Source organism: Ostrea edulis, chromosome 8, assembly GCF_947568905.1.
Source record: "Ostrea edulis chromosome 8, xbOstEdul1.1, whole genome shotgun sequence".
Classification (NCBI taxonomy): domain Eukaryota; kingdom Metazoa; phylum Mollusca; class Bivalvia; order Ostreida; family Ostreidae; genus Ostrea; species Ostrea edulis.
The window spans coordinates 63728283-63745456 of NC_079171.1; the positions used below are offsets into that span (position 1 = coordinate 63728283).

A 17174-nucleotide genomic window follows, 5' to 3' on the forward strand; every position below is an offset into this window, starting at 1 on the left:
TTAAAAGTCCATAACTATAGAAATATTGCTCATATTTATATTTTCATTCATATTTTAAAAGGAAGTCAACATCCATTATGATAATATAGCATACCACCTTAATTTACAACTATTTTGGTTTCAACTTCCCTGATTTTTTTTTTTAAAAACTTTTATTTGAAGTAATTTATTGCTTTATCATAGGTTTTTTTAAACCGTTTGCGAAAGTTTGAAGTCTTCACAGTTTTATTGTTCAAATTCTACGCGGACTGACTGACATTTGTTTTCGTCAGTCCGATGGGACTGGTTAATTTTCTAAAGCATCATTTTGGAAAATATACTTATGAAATTCTATACACACATTTGGCATGCTTTGATCTGTAGATATCAGACGAATTTGATTTGTAAATATAAATCCTACATTTAAGTGTTACAATATTGTTTGCGGCATATTGAGTTAAATTTCATTTTAATAACATTAATGAAATATGTTTAATTATTTCTGGAAAACACTGTGGGACTGGTAAATTTTTCTGCGGACTGGTTGAAATTATACCCCATCAGTCCGGCTGGACTGGTGACATATAAAGTTAGCTTCAAGCCATGTTCTATAATACATTTAGTCTTTTGCTTACTACCAATGGAATGTTGATTAGTTTGTATTTAAAGTAGAATAGAACAGTACATTATCCATATTAGCATTCTCTTTGGGATTTTGAAATGTGATATTTAATAACTGTGATAAGAAAGGCAAAATTTGCATCTTATGATCAGTTGATTACAGGTGTCTGTGGTATCCTGGCATTTTCAAATTCATTGAAATGAATTGTCATGAAAAACTACATTAGGTTTGCAATTTGAACTGATAAGATTAAATTCTGCTGATTTTTTTTTTTTTTCAAAGTGTTCATGCTTTTTATGTAAATGTTCATGCTTTTTATGTAAATTAGTGTTATTTAAAGTTCTAGCTCTTCATGTTTTTGTTGTTGTTTTTTTTTTTGTATATATTTACACCATTTAAAGTTCCAGTTTGGTTTTTTAATAGCAGTCCAGAAGAGGTCCCCAAGGGGAGTCGCAGTATCCCAGAGTTATCGCCCCTTCAGCCCAGCAGCGATTTGACATACCAGCTGCTGCCGCTGAGAACCTGGCTCAGCTGCCGTTTCCCATGCACAATTTCCCGTACGTAACTTTAAACTATATTTTGAGTTGCAGTTTAAGTCAAAAAGTCTTTGTCAGGAATTTTCCAATACCCCATTTGGGGTTGAATATTGGACCAATTCCCAATCGCCAAATTCTTAAATTAAAAAAAAAAATGGACTGTGTGATTTAATTGTTTGGGATCAGAATGCGCTAAAATTTACCAAGATGTGGTCAGGATCAAACTGCAAGTATTTCATGGTCATCAATGACATTGAAAGTGTATACTATATGAAAGATCAACAACCATTTGTCAGCATTAGGAATGGGACAGAATTTTGGCCCTCTACTTTCCTTTTTAAAAAAAACTTTCCCCTCCCTCTTATAAAAGCAAAATGAATGACCTTGGATTTTGACTATTTTAGGACAACACAGTCACATGTTCATTCATCCGCGATGCATCCCCAGCCTAATCCAGCCTTGCCAGGTCACCACGGTCCACCGACTGGTCAGCAGGGATCGTCTCAGCCTTCTCTCCAGCAAGGACCCCCTCCACAGGTAAATTATCAGATTTACTAACTCCTACACAGGTAGATTATCAGATTTACACCTATAGGTAGATTATCAGACTCCTACACAGGTAGATTATCAGATTTACTCCTACACAGGTAGACTATCAGACTCCTACACAGGTAGTTATCAGACTCCTACACAGGTAGATTATCAGACTCCTACACAGGTAGTTATCAGACTCCTACACAGGTAGATTATCAGATTTACTCCTACACAGGTAGACTATCAGACTCCTACACAGGTAGATTATCAGACTCCTACACAGGTAGATAATCAGACTCCTACACAGGTAGATTATCAGATTTACACCTACACAGGTAGATTATCAGACTCCTACACAGGTAGATTATCAGACTCCTACACAGGTAGATTATCAGATTTACACCTACACAGGTAGATTATCAGACTCCTACACAGGTAGATTATCAGACTCCTACACAGGTAGATTGTCAAGTTTTCTCTCACTTTGCATTGCATTAGGGATCGAAATTAACTTTTTTTAGCTACCAGCAAATTTTAGCTGGTGGATTATTTTTTCAACTAGCAAAATTGAGCTTTTACTGGCATTTTTCAATTGATTGCTGTTTTACAGGAATTTAAGAAAACAAGCATGTATCTATATCAAAATATAGGGCTGTGCGGCGAACTCGCTGTCCAGAGATCTACCACCTATTTACAACATCATGTGGTTTGAAATCTTGAAGACTGTTTGTGCCAATTCAAACTATATGTTCAAAACTTTTGGAAATTTCATCTAAAAAATTCTAGTTGAAAAAAACCATGCGAACTCTAAGTGTTTGACTATAGACTACAGAAGGACATCGCGTGAAGCGGTATCACTAACACTTTCATGTGTTGTTTCATGTTAACACGGACGAGATCAATATGCTTGCTATTTAAATCAGACGTCTCTGAGACGTGTGCATGAAGTAGGCCATCTTAGACATCACTGACTGAGATGACTTTGGCCTTAGTTATTTATTCGATCCACGTTTACTTTTTCAATACTTGTATATTCATTCTGTAAAGAGTTTCTACACACAAGACAAAATTATTGTAAACTTCAAAGTACAGCCAATAAACCAAGGAAATCCGGAAAAAAAGATTTTTTTGTTCACTAGCAAAAAGTTGCAATCACTTGTGATTTTTCACTCGCAATTTCAATTTTTAACTCGCATTTAGCGAGTATTTCCCCTTAATTTCGTTGCCTGTTGCAGTTTTCCCTGACTAGTAGATAACACAAACAAATGTTTTACTACATCACTATCATTACCGACATTCTAGATTTAAAGTTGATCCTTTTCAATATTGCCTTATAGAGGTAATATGTTTCAAAAACATTTATTGTTTAAATATTATTTTGTCCTGTTTGTCTGAAATTTCACCTTCCTGCTCTCAGGGATAGGCATCAACTTTTTATCTCCCTTTGGGCAAGTAACTCGAACTTTTAACTTGATCGAATGAAAAACTTTATGGTCCGAAATTTTTTAAACTCTACTATGCCTATCAACCAGTAGTTTTAATTATCTCCCTCTGTCAATCAGTGAATAGCAAAGTTTTCCCTCCTTTAGAATAGTTTTCCCTGTTTCAAGTTTAAGAAAATTACAACAGTCAATGTAGGGAAACAGATCTTTTCACCGCTAAGTAACGGACAAGGGGCATGACATGAGGCGAGCCCTGAATAGTCAATGTAGGGAAACAGATCTTTTCACTGCTGAATAACGGACAAGGGGTTTGACATGAGGCTAGTCCTGACTAGTCAATGTAGGGAAACGGATCTTTTCACTGCTGAATAACGGACAAGGGACGTGACATGAGGCAAGCCCTGAATAGTCAATGTAGGGAAACAGATCTTTTTACCGCTGAATAACGGACAAGGGGTGTGATATGAGGCGAGCCCTGAACAGTCAATGTAAGGAAACAGAATTTTTCACCGCTAAATAACGGACAAGGGACGTGACATGAGGCGAGCCCTGAATAGTCAATGTAGGGAAACAGATCTTTTCACCGCTGAATAACGGTCAAGGGGCATGACATGAGGCGAGGTTTTGATGCATGTTGTATTTGATTAAAAGGATCATTGTTTTATTTCAATGGATAAGTATTAAAAGTGTAACCGGTTACAAGTCCATTTTTATTCAGTAACTCAATCAAATATCCATGGATGCTATCAATTCTGTAAATTGTATTACTGGTAAGGAAATACAAAGTACCGGCGATAGTGGGTGTGGCGCTGTGTGGATTTCTGACACCTGGTATAGATCCGGCGATAGTGGATGTAGCGCTGTGTGGATTTCTGACACCTGGTATAGATCATTCTGCTGTCAGTGTCCATTAAACCTGAACGTCAGGATTGATGCCACCGAATCTTATGTTTATTCACGTAGAAACAAAATATGTAAGGGAATGTAACTCTTCACCGCAGGTAAAAACAATTTGGGAGTTTTAGGACTTAAATGATACGCCCCGTTCACAATCCGATGCATATTACAATACTTATATATCACAACTGTAGTACGATTTGTTGTGATGTGATTGGTTGTACTATTTGTCGTGATGTGATAAGTTGTACTATTTGTAATCTTTGATGTGATTAGTTCAGTGTGAATAGTATGAATTTGTCGACATGACAAAGATGGATCAATTCTAGATGATTTAGAAAGAATAGTTGAAAATTTTAAGATCTTAAAAGGAAAGGCAACCCTAACCACATTGTTGCCTTTATGAGTAAACTATTACTTACTGATATCGTAAATAACAGTCTTTAACAACAAAAATCCGCTAAGAGAGCAGCCATTGAAGTTTGATTTATTACGTCACATCGTCGGTTCTGGTTTATTTCATCAGCGGCAATGTAAACATGACAAATCACGAACAGTTAAGTTTGGAGCGGTATAAATTTGAGCCTGTTCTTTCGCAAGAAGAATTTAAGAAAAGGAGACGTTCAGTCGAGTCGCAGACCAGGCAGAGGGTACTCGTTTCTTCATACATGTAAATGTCTCAAACCTCAACTTGTCATTACGCAAATGATGGATCCACAGTTTACATAGTATTTTCTTTTTCAAATAACTTTGTTGGGTCAGGAATTTCAGGGGGAAACTTTTTTTGACAGGAAGGCATCCACCTATTTACAATGTATTAGTAAAAATCTATCACATGCACATCTTTGATGATCTCATCAAAACCGGAATAGACGGTGTGACGTCAAAATTATTGATTTTTTTTTGGTCTTGAATACAAAAGAGTTCCGCATCATGGCAGCCTCTATAGATGGCAGGAATTTCAATTTCCCAATTTGATCAAAATGTTGACAATTTTTCCCAATTTGAAAGCCACAGGACCGTTTTGAAAAATGCTGAAAAATCACTGGTACTATTTGTAATCTTTGACGTGATTGGATGTACTATTTGTTATCTTTGACGTGATTGGATGTACTATTTGTTATCTTTGACGTGATTGGATGTACTCTTTGTAATCTTTGACATGATTGGTTGTACTATTTGTAATCTTTGATGTGATTGGATGTACTATTTGCAATCTTTGATGTGATTGGTTGTACTATTTAACAGGCCCACTCTGCCACAGCCCAGGGACAACAGCAGCAGTTCCAGCGACTGAAGGTGGAGGATGCTCTCTCCTATCTCGATCAGGTCAAGTTACAATTTGGGAACCAGCCTCAGGTCTATAATGACTTCTTGGACATCATGAAGGAGTTCAAGTCGCAAACGTAAGTACCATTTATCACAAACGTAAGTACTGGTTACCACAAATGTAAGTACTGGTTATCACCAACATAAGTACCGGTTATCACAAACATAAGTACTGGTTATCACAAACGTAAGTACCGGTTATCACAAACATAAGTACTGGTTATCACAAACATAAGTACCGGTTATCACAAACGAAAGTACCAGTTATCACACACATAAGTTCCGGTTATCACAAACATAAGTACTAGTTATCACAAAACTTTAGTACCGGTTATCGCAGTGTATTGAAGCAAGGATTTGACTACAGGATGGAGAAAAATAACTGGGTTGTACAGCTTTATTGGAAAATTATAAGTTCGCAATGCTACTGAAATTTTCATCCCATCTGTTTTTTACACAAACTTGCTGAAGAATGATTTTGTCCTGCAGTTTTAAACTATATCCAAACCAATTATTTCCGCCGGAGTAGAAATTAAAAATTTCTTTACGGAAGGTCACAAATAACACATGCCAAGTTCCCTGCATACACCGTTTCAGCAAGGGATCAGAATTTTTCAAGCTTGGGATATGTTCATTTTGGAAAAATACCTGGCATTATACTAGTTGGAAGTTCTAGCAATTTTCCTTAAATTGTAAAAATGAAATGTCTGTTTATTTTTTAATGTGTTGAATATTATTAATCACGTTTTACAGAATTGACACCCCAGGAGTCATAAATCGGGTCTCCAATCTGTTCAAGGGACACCCCGACCTAATTGTGGGCTTCAACACCTTCCTCCCGCCAGGGTACAAGATCGAGGTCCAGGCGAACGAGATCAGCGTGCATCAGCCAGGTCAACAGACGCTCTGTATCCCTACAAATACACCGATCATGTTGCCATCAGCAACGGTAAGCTGAAAATGTGTATACCCACTAATACACCGATCATGTTGCCATCAGCAACGGTAAGCTGAAAACTGTATCCACTAGAATAATAGACAACAGGGTCGAAAACTTCAAAAATGAAAGTAAATAACTACCCCACCCCCTTTGCAATACCCTCAGCTCCTTAGACTAATGTGATGTAGAAGTTTACTCACTCAACCTTACTACAGAATTTTTTCTACGTAACATAAAGCTGGCCAACATATACGGGATCTATTGCTTCAAATTTTCATAAAACTGACAAAAAATCAATTCAATGAATACTGGTCATTTGACTCGATAAATTTTAAATGAAAATTGAAGATTATGTTAATGGCCAGGGTTCATTAATAGAGGGGGGTGGGGGGGAGATCGGTGTGTAGTGCCCGGATCGAATGGACTGACGAGTACTACAACACTTCAGACTCTTTAAAGATACTGATGAATTTACTTTCAGCCAATGCCGGGACATAAATTGGACATGTTTTCCATGCCGCAGAAAACGACCCCGCCCCCTGCGCACATGCCTACTACCCCCAGCCATGGATCATCACACCATTCTTACCATCAGTCACCCCACCGCGGGGGATCAGATCAGCTAGCATCCACAAACCAGAGTCATCAACCACAGCCCCAACAACCTCAGGCAGGGCAGCCTGTCGAATTCAACCACGCCATCAACTATGTCAACAAAATCAAGGTAGGTATTCAACCCCTCTGACTGCCTTGGCAGTGTTCAGTGTAGGGTGAACAGACTGAAACATGATTTTGATTTTATTTGCATTTTGACAGAATCGATTTCAAGGACAGCCGGAAATTTATAAAGCCTTTCTGGAGATCCTGCACACGTACCAGAAGGAACAGAGGAATCTCAAAGAGGTAACTAAGCGTGTTGTTATACAGCGTACAATGGTTACTTATACAATATACAACAGTTATACAATATACAACAGTATACAATATACAACAGTTAGTTATACAATATACAACAGTTATACAATATAATACAATATACAACAGTTATACAATATACAACGGTTATACAATATACAACAGTTATACAATATAATACAATATACAACAGTTATACAATATACAACAGTTAGTTATACAATATACAACAGTTATACAATATACAACAGTTATACAATATACAACAGTATACAATATACAACAGTTAGTTATACAATATACAACAGTTATACAATATAATACAATATACAACAGTTATACAATATACAACAGTTATACAATATACAACAGTTATACAATATACAACAGTTATACAATATTATACAATATACAACAGTTAATTATACAATATACAACAGTTATACAATATAATACAATATACAACAGTTATACAATATACAACAGTTATACAATATACAACAGTTAATTATACAATATACAACAGTTATACAATACAACAGTTATACAATATACAACAGTTATACAATATACAACAGTTAGTTTTACAATATACAAGATAGTTCATAGAGGAAAATGTGATTTGTAATATAGATATAACACAGTATACAACACAGCAGTTTGGTTTGTGGAGTGAAATTTAGCAATCATTATTACGTCTACATGTATCTACTTTGTATTTTTCCTTCACAAATTTTGCATTGATCGTAACTACATTCCGCAGGAGAAAGACCTTAATTTTGCATTGATCAAAACTATATTCTACAGGAAAAAGACCTTAATTTTGCATTGATCGAAACTATATTCTACAGGATAAAGATCTTAATCTTGCTTAATCTACCTTGTATTTTTGTTTTCCTCACAAATTTTGCCTTGATTATAACTATATTCTGCAGGATAATGACCTTAATTTTGCGTTGATCGTAACTATATTCTGCAGGATAAAGATCTTAATTTTGCGTTGATCGTAACTATATTCTGCAGGATAAAGATCTTAATTTTGCGTTGATCATAACTATATTCTGCAGGGTAATGACCTTTTATATGGTTATGTGAATGGTCAGGTCTTGGTCAAAGGCATGAAGTTTTGCACCACACTTATTTTCCCATCAAACATTGTGACAATAGTCTTGTAACACATAGATATCAACAGAACATTTCCGTGAAATTCAAAAAGACTGAGCAGAATTGAGAGATGTCATTCATTACTGTAGTCTTAAGACCCATCCTTACAGCTAGAGTTATCTCCCTTTTCTTGTGTCTCTGCAGGGAATCGTATCTCCTGGTTGTAAGCCGCTGACTGAGGCCGAGGTCTACTCTCAGGTGGCCAAGCTGTTCCAGAACCAGGAGGACCTACTGGCCGAGTTTGGTCAGTTCCTGCCAGACGCCAACGGGTCGTCGTACGGGGGATACGTAAGTACTAGAGAAAAGTGGGTCAGTTAGAGAGATGGAAAATGTCCTCTGGGTTATTAAATGTGCATGAGAGATGTCGCAGCAGTACACTGTAATTCAAAGCAGCCTGTTACAGGTCTCCGAGGCCATCCTTAAAAAATTGCATGTTTGCTGTAACGCGACTCAGATTTTTCAGTGTGGGTAGGTAGGTACATGTAGGCCTTGGGGGGGGGGGGGGAATCACTTACTATATTGATTTGTAAATGAGCACAATTGCGATGTATACTAAGAAAACATATCAAATATTTCAAAACTAATAACTTTACTTCAAGAACTGAATTGGAGTCTTCAATGCAGAATGTAAATAGATTGCGATAAACAGGTACTCGTGTTTATTTATATTCTGTTCTATATAACACTACCAAGTAGACAATGGGTTTATGGTCTCATGAATCACCATTCTCTCGTGCCAATGTGACGTCACTCAAGCTAGCTTTCAGCCGAAGGTTAGACAAATTTTACCATTAGTCAATAAAAAAATTGATAATAGAACTACCGGTAACTAAAATTTCTTATATTTAGGAGATAATGTATTTAAATATAAATACATGTACATTGTAACGATTAACTGTCTAGATTGGGAGCGTTACGAGTTTATAAAGCGATTGGCCCACATAGTGCCTTCACCAGCGTTTATGTCAATTACCATATGATCTAATCGCTTTTAATATAAACTCATAACCCACCCAAACAAGACAGTTCTTCATTATTTGTACCATGATACGTTATGTTTATTGTGGTTTATCAGTATAACATATCACCGTTATAGTAATTATACTAAATCTCACTTTGAGTGTTCCTGCTGTTGCACACTAAAGTACACACGGCACAGACAGCATTCAGACTTTATAAATATATGGGTAATGTGGAAAGGCATTATTATACTAGTAGTGTAATTATTTGTCAGTCTGAGTCGATCTTCAACAGATACTGAAATAAAGTTATCTATGACTTTATTTAAATGTTTATCTTCCATTTTGAAAACCTGTGAATCGTGGTTTGTCAACCGAAAAGTTAGGCACTTTTTGTTAAACACTTCTGGGTCTATCTTAGAGACAGTAGTAAATCAGAAATACATTCCACACTGCACTTTATTCACCATGTGTCCAGTCAACTTCCTAACACAATAAGTACCTCCTTTTACTGAAGAGTCATTAACTAATATCTAGAGTTAAGAGTTATCTCTCTTGTCATATCAAATCATAGAACATATTAACACTTTTTAGGTACTTAGTGGCTACATTAAAACGTCGAATGCATTTCTGCCAGGCATAGTGACCTCCGAAGTCAATGCACATTGGAGATGATGAGCAGGAATTACTGTCATGAAGACATGAATTAACACATTAATCTACTGATACAACAGGTTTATGAAGAATATTCAATCACAATTATGTTATTCAATTCGTTCTTTTATTTTTCAATTCATTTACCGTCAGGTACAGCATATATTGCTTTAAATTGACAGTCACAGTAAACGTGAACATGGACTTGTCCGCCATGTTGGATTTTTTTTTTTTTTTTTTGAATCTCGATCAAAATTTTTTTTAAAAAAAAAAAAAACAGCTTTCAGAGTAGCCATAAAAAAAATTGAGTCGCGGTGTTTTGAGTGGATCGGCCGCGTTACAGCAAACATACAATTTTCTAAGGATGGCCTGATGGAGCCTGTCATTTACCCAGTGCTGTTTATCTAAGGTATTTAATGGTTCACCTCACTGAGGATTCGAATTCGTCTGACCACTTTTAATACAATTATAGTCTCAGGGAGGGAGGCGGGGGGGTGCATTCAACAGAGTGGGGGGGGGGGGGGGGGGGGGACATTCAACAGAGTGGGCGGGGAGGGGGTAGGGGTGACATTCAACAGGAACCAAAGAATTATTTTGTGAATGGAAAACTTGTATGGTGTAAACCTTTGTAGTTTTACTGTTACCTGTAATTATCCGTTTTATTTTGTTTACAGCTGAACATGTTACAGGGGGACACCTCCTCCCTCGGGGTCAGAAACGACCACTCCTCCACCGTCAAAAAACCATCACTGGGCAACAAAAGTCAGCTGGGGAAAAGTGGAAATCAACACAGACGACCCTCAGGGGGGCCTCAACCTCCTCAGAAGGTGAGTCAAAACGACCCTCAGGGGGCCTCAACCTCCTCAGAAGATGAGTAGATTCAAAAGGTCGGATGTAACGAGAAACAAAATGTTGAATTTTGATCCCATTTGAAATTAGCTTATTTCCAATGGAGTCCTTATGATTACGAAATAAATATGGTGAACAAACATACAGTATGTACACATCATTTACTGTATATATACGTAAGTAAGAGAACTATTCAGTTATGTAGCCAGACACTGGATTTTCTGTTTGTAGATACCAGCATTGTATATATCAAAACCACACACATCAGTTACCAGCATTGTATAGATAAAACCACACACATCAGTTACCAGCATTGTATAGATAAAAACCACACATATGAGTTGTGAATTTTTGTATTATTTAACAGAATTTTTCACATTTATAAAATTATTAAAAAAAAATTGTGTCTTGTATGTAGAGTTTATTTCTGTAGGAAATCATGATGAAGACATTTATTTTTTTTAGAAACAGAGAACGGGGACTCTGAAAGACATTTCTTTAGCAGAAGCTGGTCGATATGGGACACTGAACGAGTTCGCATTCTTTGATAAAGTGAGTTCATTAAATTTGCACCGAGATTCCTGCAGTAGAATTTTAAACCAGACAGATCACTTTAAATCTTGTTCTCTGACTTGAAAACCATTCTTTAGATTCCTGCAGTAGAATTTTAAACCAGACAGATCACTTTAAATCTTGTTCTCTGACTTGAAAACCGTTCTTTAGATTCCTGCAGTAGAATTTTAACCAGACAGATCACTTTTAATCTTGCTCTCTGACTTGAAAACCGTACTTTGGATACATGTGTATGTCAGGAAATATTTTTACTTAAAATGAATTCCTGAAGGATGTGAAATGTTGTTGTTTTTTCAGGTAAGGAAGTTTCTGAAACACCCGGAGGTTTACGAGAACTTCCTGCGGTGTCTGGTTCTCTTTAACCAGGAAGTGATTTCACGGACAGAGCTGGTTCAACTTGTGCAAACTTTCCTCCAGTAAGTTTCCGGTTCAGACTCGTCATCTCGATCGGCAGACATCCGATCCATGTTTGCCCAGCTCTAAATTTTGTATTCCTTATAGGAGTTGCATGTATGAGATTGATCACTGTTCGTTATCTTCACCTTTCATTGAGAAGTTACATATATGAGATTGATCACTGTTCGTTATCTTCACCTTTCATTGAGAAGTTACATATATGAGATTGATCTCTGTTCGTTATCTTCACCTTTCATTGAGAAGTTACATATATGAGATTGATCACTGTTCGTTATCTTCACCTTTCATTGAGAAGTTACATATATGAGATTGATCACTGTTCGTTATCTTCACCTTTATTCTAACATGTATTGATTCACGATTTCTAGACGTAATTTGATTCATAACGTTTAACCTGTTCTTGCTGCAGGAGGTCCCCAGAGCTGTACAAGTGGTTCAAGGATTTTCTCGGATATAAGGAGTCAGGCGGCACCACTGAAGCCATACCCCAGGGAGCCCTAGGGAAGGAGAGAGTCGGTGGAGAGCTGGCCATGGAAATAGGTCAGTGTGTCTGGAGGGAGTGGGGCAACTTCACCGTCTATAGTATTGATTAATGTGTCTGGAGGAAGCGGGTCAACTTCACTGTCTATAGTATTGTTTAATGTGTCTGGAGGGGGTGGGGTAACTTCACTGTCTACAATATTGCTTATTTAGTCTGGCGGGGGCGTGGCAACTTCACTGTCCTGTGTTGGTTAGTGTGTCTGGAGGGGCGGGGCAACTTCACTGTCTATAGTATTGTTTAATGTGTCTGGAGGGGTGGGGTAACTTCACTGTCTTCAATATTGCTTATTTAGTCTGGCGGGGGTGGGGCAACTTCACTGTCCTGTGTTGGTTAGTGTGTCTGGAGGGGCGGGGCAACTTCACTGTCCTGTGTTGGTTAGTGTGTCTGGAGGGGGGCGGGGCTACTTTACTGTCTTGTGTTGGTTAGTGTGTCTGGAGGGGCGGGGCTACTTCACTGTCTTGTGTTGGTTAGTGTGTCTGGAGGGGCGGGGCTACTTCACTGTCTTGTGTTGGTTAGTGTGTCTGGAGGGGCAGGGCTACTTTACTGTCTTGTGTTGGTTAGTGTGTCTGGAGGGGCGGGGCTACTTCACTGTCTTGTGTTGGTTAGTGTGTCTGGAGGGGCGGGGCTACTTCACTGTCTTGTGTTGGTTAGTGTGTCTGGAGGGGGCGGGGCTACTTCAAAATGTACAGTATTAGGAAGTAATGTGATGGAAATTTAAAAGAAGATGGAAGGATTCCTCAGATTTAAAAAAAAAAATAATGACAATGCGATTTAAGTATATGTAGTATTTAAGACGCCAGGTCAAACTGGAAATGATGAATAAATCATATGCATTCATATCTTTTATTTGTCACATGAAGATTTATTTGTTAGCTATGTATATACAATGAGACACTTTGTTTTTCTATCTGACACTGTTATTCTCCACATGTACCATGTATTACATTTCACTTTACAGACTATGCTACCTGTAAGAGATATGGAGCCAGCTACAGAGCACTACCGAAGTCCTACCCCCAGCCAAAGTGTTCAGGCCGCAGCCCGCTGTGTAGAGAGGTAAGTTCTGCTCCCAGCCAAAGTGTTCAGGCCGCAGCCCGCTGTGTAGAGAGGTAAGTTCTGCTCCCAGCCCAAGTGTTCAGGCTGCAGCCCGCTGTGTAGAGAGGTAAGTCGTACCCCCAGCCCAAGTGTTCAGGCTGCAGCCTGCTGTGTAGAGAGGTAAGTCGTACCCCCAGCCGAAGTGTTCAGGCCGCAGCCCGCTGTGTAGAGAGGTAAGTCGTACCCCCAGCCCAAGTGTTCAGGCCGCAGCCCGCTGTGTAGAGAGGGAAGTTCTACCCCCAGCCCAAGTGTTCAGGCCACAGCCCGCTGTGTAGAGAGGTAAGTTCTGCTCCCAGCCCAAGTGTTCAGGCCACAGCCCGCTGTGTAGAGAGGTAAGTTCTGCTCCCAGCCCAAGTGTTCAGGCCGCAGCCCGCTGTGTAGAGAGGTAAGTTCTACTCCCAGCCAAAGTGTTCAGGTCGCTACCTGCTGTGTAGAGAGGTAAGTTCTGCTCCCAGCCCAAGTGTTTAGGCAGCAGCCCGCTGTGTAGAGAGGTAAGTTCTACTCCCAGCCCTTGTTCAGGCTGGTATTTTTTTTTGGGGTGTTGAAAGATAATTTTCTGTATTTTTTCTGTAGGTGTTGAAAGATAATTTTCTATATTTTTTTTGTAGGTGTTGAACGACACCTGGGTATCCTTCCCGTCTTGGTCAGAAGACTCCACGTTTGTGACGTCACGGAAAACACAGTATGAAGAACACATCTACCGATGTGAAGATGAAAGGTTTGAGGTCAGTTACCGCTTTAAAATTAATGTTAGCCAATATTTTTTGAAACACTTTGCTCGGAAGCAAAAATTTAAATGCGAACAAAAAGTTGCCAACTTGTTCACACAAATTTTGTTTCCAATTTTTTAAAAATTGACAAATATCAGATATTGACTGTAGAAGAATGGCATATAAAACTATATTGAAAGTGCTTGAAATATGATTTTGTTTTCTAGCTTGACGTCGTCATAGAAACAAACCTGGGTACAATCCGTTGCTTGGAGGCAGTGCAGAAAAAAATGGGTCGCATGTCCTCCGAGGAAGCGGCTAAATTTCGACTGGACAACTCGCTAGGGGGGTCATCTGATGTACTTCAGAGAAAAGCCATACAGAGGTCAGTGAAATGTTCTGTACAGAGGTCAATGAAACGTTATGTAGGTCAAATCACCCCAGGGTCATACAGTGGTCAGTGAAATGTTCTGTAGGTCAAGTCAACGAATCTCAAGATCAACACTTGTTATGTATTTGAACTTGAGGATTTGGGCAGTCAAAGAGCACACAATCTGACTGAGGATTGCTCAAACAAAATTACTGTATACAGTAAAACACACTTATAGTGAACCCATTTATAACGAATTCACGCTAATGAATTCACGCTTATAGTGGATTTACGCTTATAATGAATTCACGCTTATTGCAAAATGATAGTTATTCCCCTGTGAGAGAGAAATAATGCAAATTGTAACGAGGTTTGGTCATACAGTTTGTTACAGAGTATGCGGGGACAAAGAATTTATGGAGACAAAGCTCCAGACATTATCAATGTTTAAATGTGTTTATACCATTTGTTTGTTACAGAATTTATGGAGACAAAGCTCCAGACATTATCGATGGTCTTAAAAAGAACCCTGTTGTGGCAGTTCCATTAGTGCTAAGGAGGTAGGTGGACTAAATAGAATCACCCGTTACCATGGAGAAGAGAAATATTCCATGCATGAAAAATTCACCCAGTTTTGTACTCTATTCAAGGAAAATTCACCCCTCAAAATATTTTCCTCTTTAATATTTTTCCTCGGATGCATGACATTAATGAATGAATTAATCCCAAACTGTTTGTTGTTACCTTCAAGTTTAAAGGGAACGTAGGGTATAAAAAAATATTTTCACATTTCAAATACTAAATATTTAGTAATTAAGTCCACTGGTTATTTCCATTTGATTGTAATCTGTTGTGTAGAAATCGGCTATTAAATATAGCTACACATCATCTGCTGGAGGCTGCCATTTTGCAAGATAAAGTTATCGCTCTTTAAGATATTTCCCACAATCCCATCTGTTTATGACGTATACCGGGCAATTGCCTCTCAGTGAAAGCATCTGATCATGTCTGACTGCAAAGGATATCAATATGAGCCTGATTATAATGAAGAGGAATTATTAGCAGCTTCAAATGAAAACACTAGTGCATTGGGATAAATTGATGAAAACGACACTCTTAATTCTTAAACTTTTAATTTTGTATTCTTTATACAAGATTGTTCATTATCTTCACTTCTTCATTCTTCACTTGAACATTCCTTAGCACATATGATGGACAATGACTGGGCAATTATATCTGTATATGTTGCACAAAGTTGATTTATTCTTCAATATGGATTGAGAGTGGGATATTTTTGTCACTATTCATGTCTTCATTGAGCTGAAAATATAAAAATGAAATCAAACCATTACTTTATAACTTTAGTAATGAATTTTCATGAAAGTACATGTACATGTATTTCACACAACAAAGAGTTTATTTTTCGTAGTAGTTTTCTCTCTTTCTGATTTATTAGTACATCTGTTTACAAGAGAATCTTACAATGTGAACCTGTATACAGCACAAATCAGTTGATTATCACTACACCCCTGCAGTAATTGCCACGTAAATGTCAAGACTTGAAAGATTAACTGCACAGGGGGAATTAAAATGACCTTGATTGTAAAACTTTGTTAATCATTTAATAGAGAAGTGCATCAAATTACCTGTTTCCTTAGATGCTGATAGTCCAGGTTGGTCAATAGGTTCTGCATATGAGTTTTCATTGGTTTCCAAAAGAAAATGGATTAGCTGAAAAATAATGACTAATTAATTATATATACTTACTTCATATATACTATACTTCATTTGTTTACTTGTACATTTTCAATTTCTTTAAAAACAATAGTATAATACAAAATGTGCTAGTGCTGTGATGATTTTTGAAAGTATTACATGTATCCTGCTTTTCCTCATCTTTTTGAGCTATTTTCTCTTATTTCTTAGGCTTGCTGCCATCAAATATTTTAGTTACTGTATCTTCTTTTTAATAGGTTTTGGTGTGTATCCCAATATCTTAACTTAAATAGATATTAATTTAACTTTGAATATTTAAAAAGCAGTGTTTACCCATCCCTTCATATTTAGCCTGTACAAAATGTTCACTGGATAAGGATAGATTAAATTAGAAAATTATTATATAAGTAAAACTTTGTTGTAAATAAACTCTGGTTATACACATTAAGAATTATTAGTATTTGCTGAGTAAAAAGCAAATATAACTGGTACTTACCCAGATATCCTCTTTAAAAGACTCTTTCTCAAAATGCCGTTCAAAAACAAAAGATTCATTTCCAAGGTTATGTATCCAATTATTGCACAATGTTCATAGTTTTTTTTTTTTTTGGGGGGGGGGGGGATCAGGGATGCTAAAAGGTAGATACATGTATTCCTTTTCCTTTGACCACAGTGCAAAATTTTGCTTGAACTCCCGACATTTAGATTATAGATACTCTGTAACCCATTTAGTGCTATAGGCACAGCAGTTGTAATGAATTGCCGCATACACGTCATCAGCCGCCATGATAAGAGATTCTCCCATTCAGCTCAGTTTTCAGTGTAAATGACAGATTAAATCTTGTTATCAGCAGCAATTATTTTTTCTATGCTAGATTTTGTTGTCTGCATGGTACCAGTTTTCACATATCAAAATTTGATTTTTGACCCTA

The 17174-nt window shown here is 37.5% G+C and overlaps 1 protein-coding gene and 1 long non-coding RNA gene across 2 annotated transcripts in view; one reads left to right on the top strand and one right to left on the bottom strand.

The window, feature by feature from the left end:
* LOC125661882 (paired amphipathic helix protein Sin3a-like) overlaps positions 1 to 17174 on the top strand; it is a 30219-nt gene that overhangs the window by 1471 nt on the left and 11574 nt on the right. The window contains exons 3-17 of the mRNA XM_056147759.1: positions 1025 to 1158; positions 1542 to 1674; positions 5259 to 5416; positions 6093 to 6288; positions 6761 to 7003; positions 7096 to 7182; positions 8503 to 8646; positions 10646 to 10798; positions 11286 to 11372; positions 11691 to 11809; positions 12220 to 12350; positions 13310 to 13407; positions 14055 to 14171; positions 14384 to 14541; positions 15006 to 15086. Of these exons, the coding sequence (XP_056003734.1) occupies positions 1025 to 1158; positions 1542 to 1674; positions 5259 to 5416; positions 6093 to 6288; positions 6761 to 7003; positions 7096 to 7182; positions 8503 to 8646; positions 10646 to 10798; positions 11286 to 11372; positions 11691 to 11809; positions 12220 to 12350; positions 13310 to 13407; positions 14055 to 14171; positions 14384 to 14541; positions 15006 to 15086 (2039 nt within the window). The remainder of the gene's footprint in view (positions 1 to 1024; positions 1159 to 1541; positions 1675 to 5258; positions 5417 to 6092; positions 6289 to 6760; positions 7004 to 7095; positions 7183 to 8502; positions 8647 to 10645; positions 10799 to 11285; positions 11373 to 11690; positions 11810 to 12219; positions 12351 to 13309; positions 13408 to 14054; positions 14172 to 14383; positions 14542 to 15005; positions 15087 to 17174) is intronic.
* Positions 15308 to 16644, bottom strand: LOC125660899 (uncharacterized). The gene is made up of 2 exons (XR_008797743.1): positions 16173 to 16644; positions 15308 to 15846 (listed from the first exon to the last, which is right to left on the bottom strand). It is a non-coding gene; the product is annotated as an uncharacterized LOC125660899 (long non-coding RNA).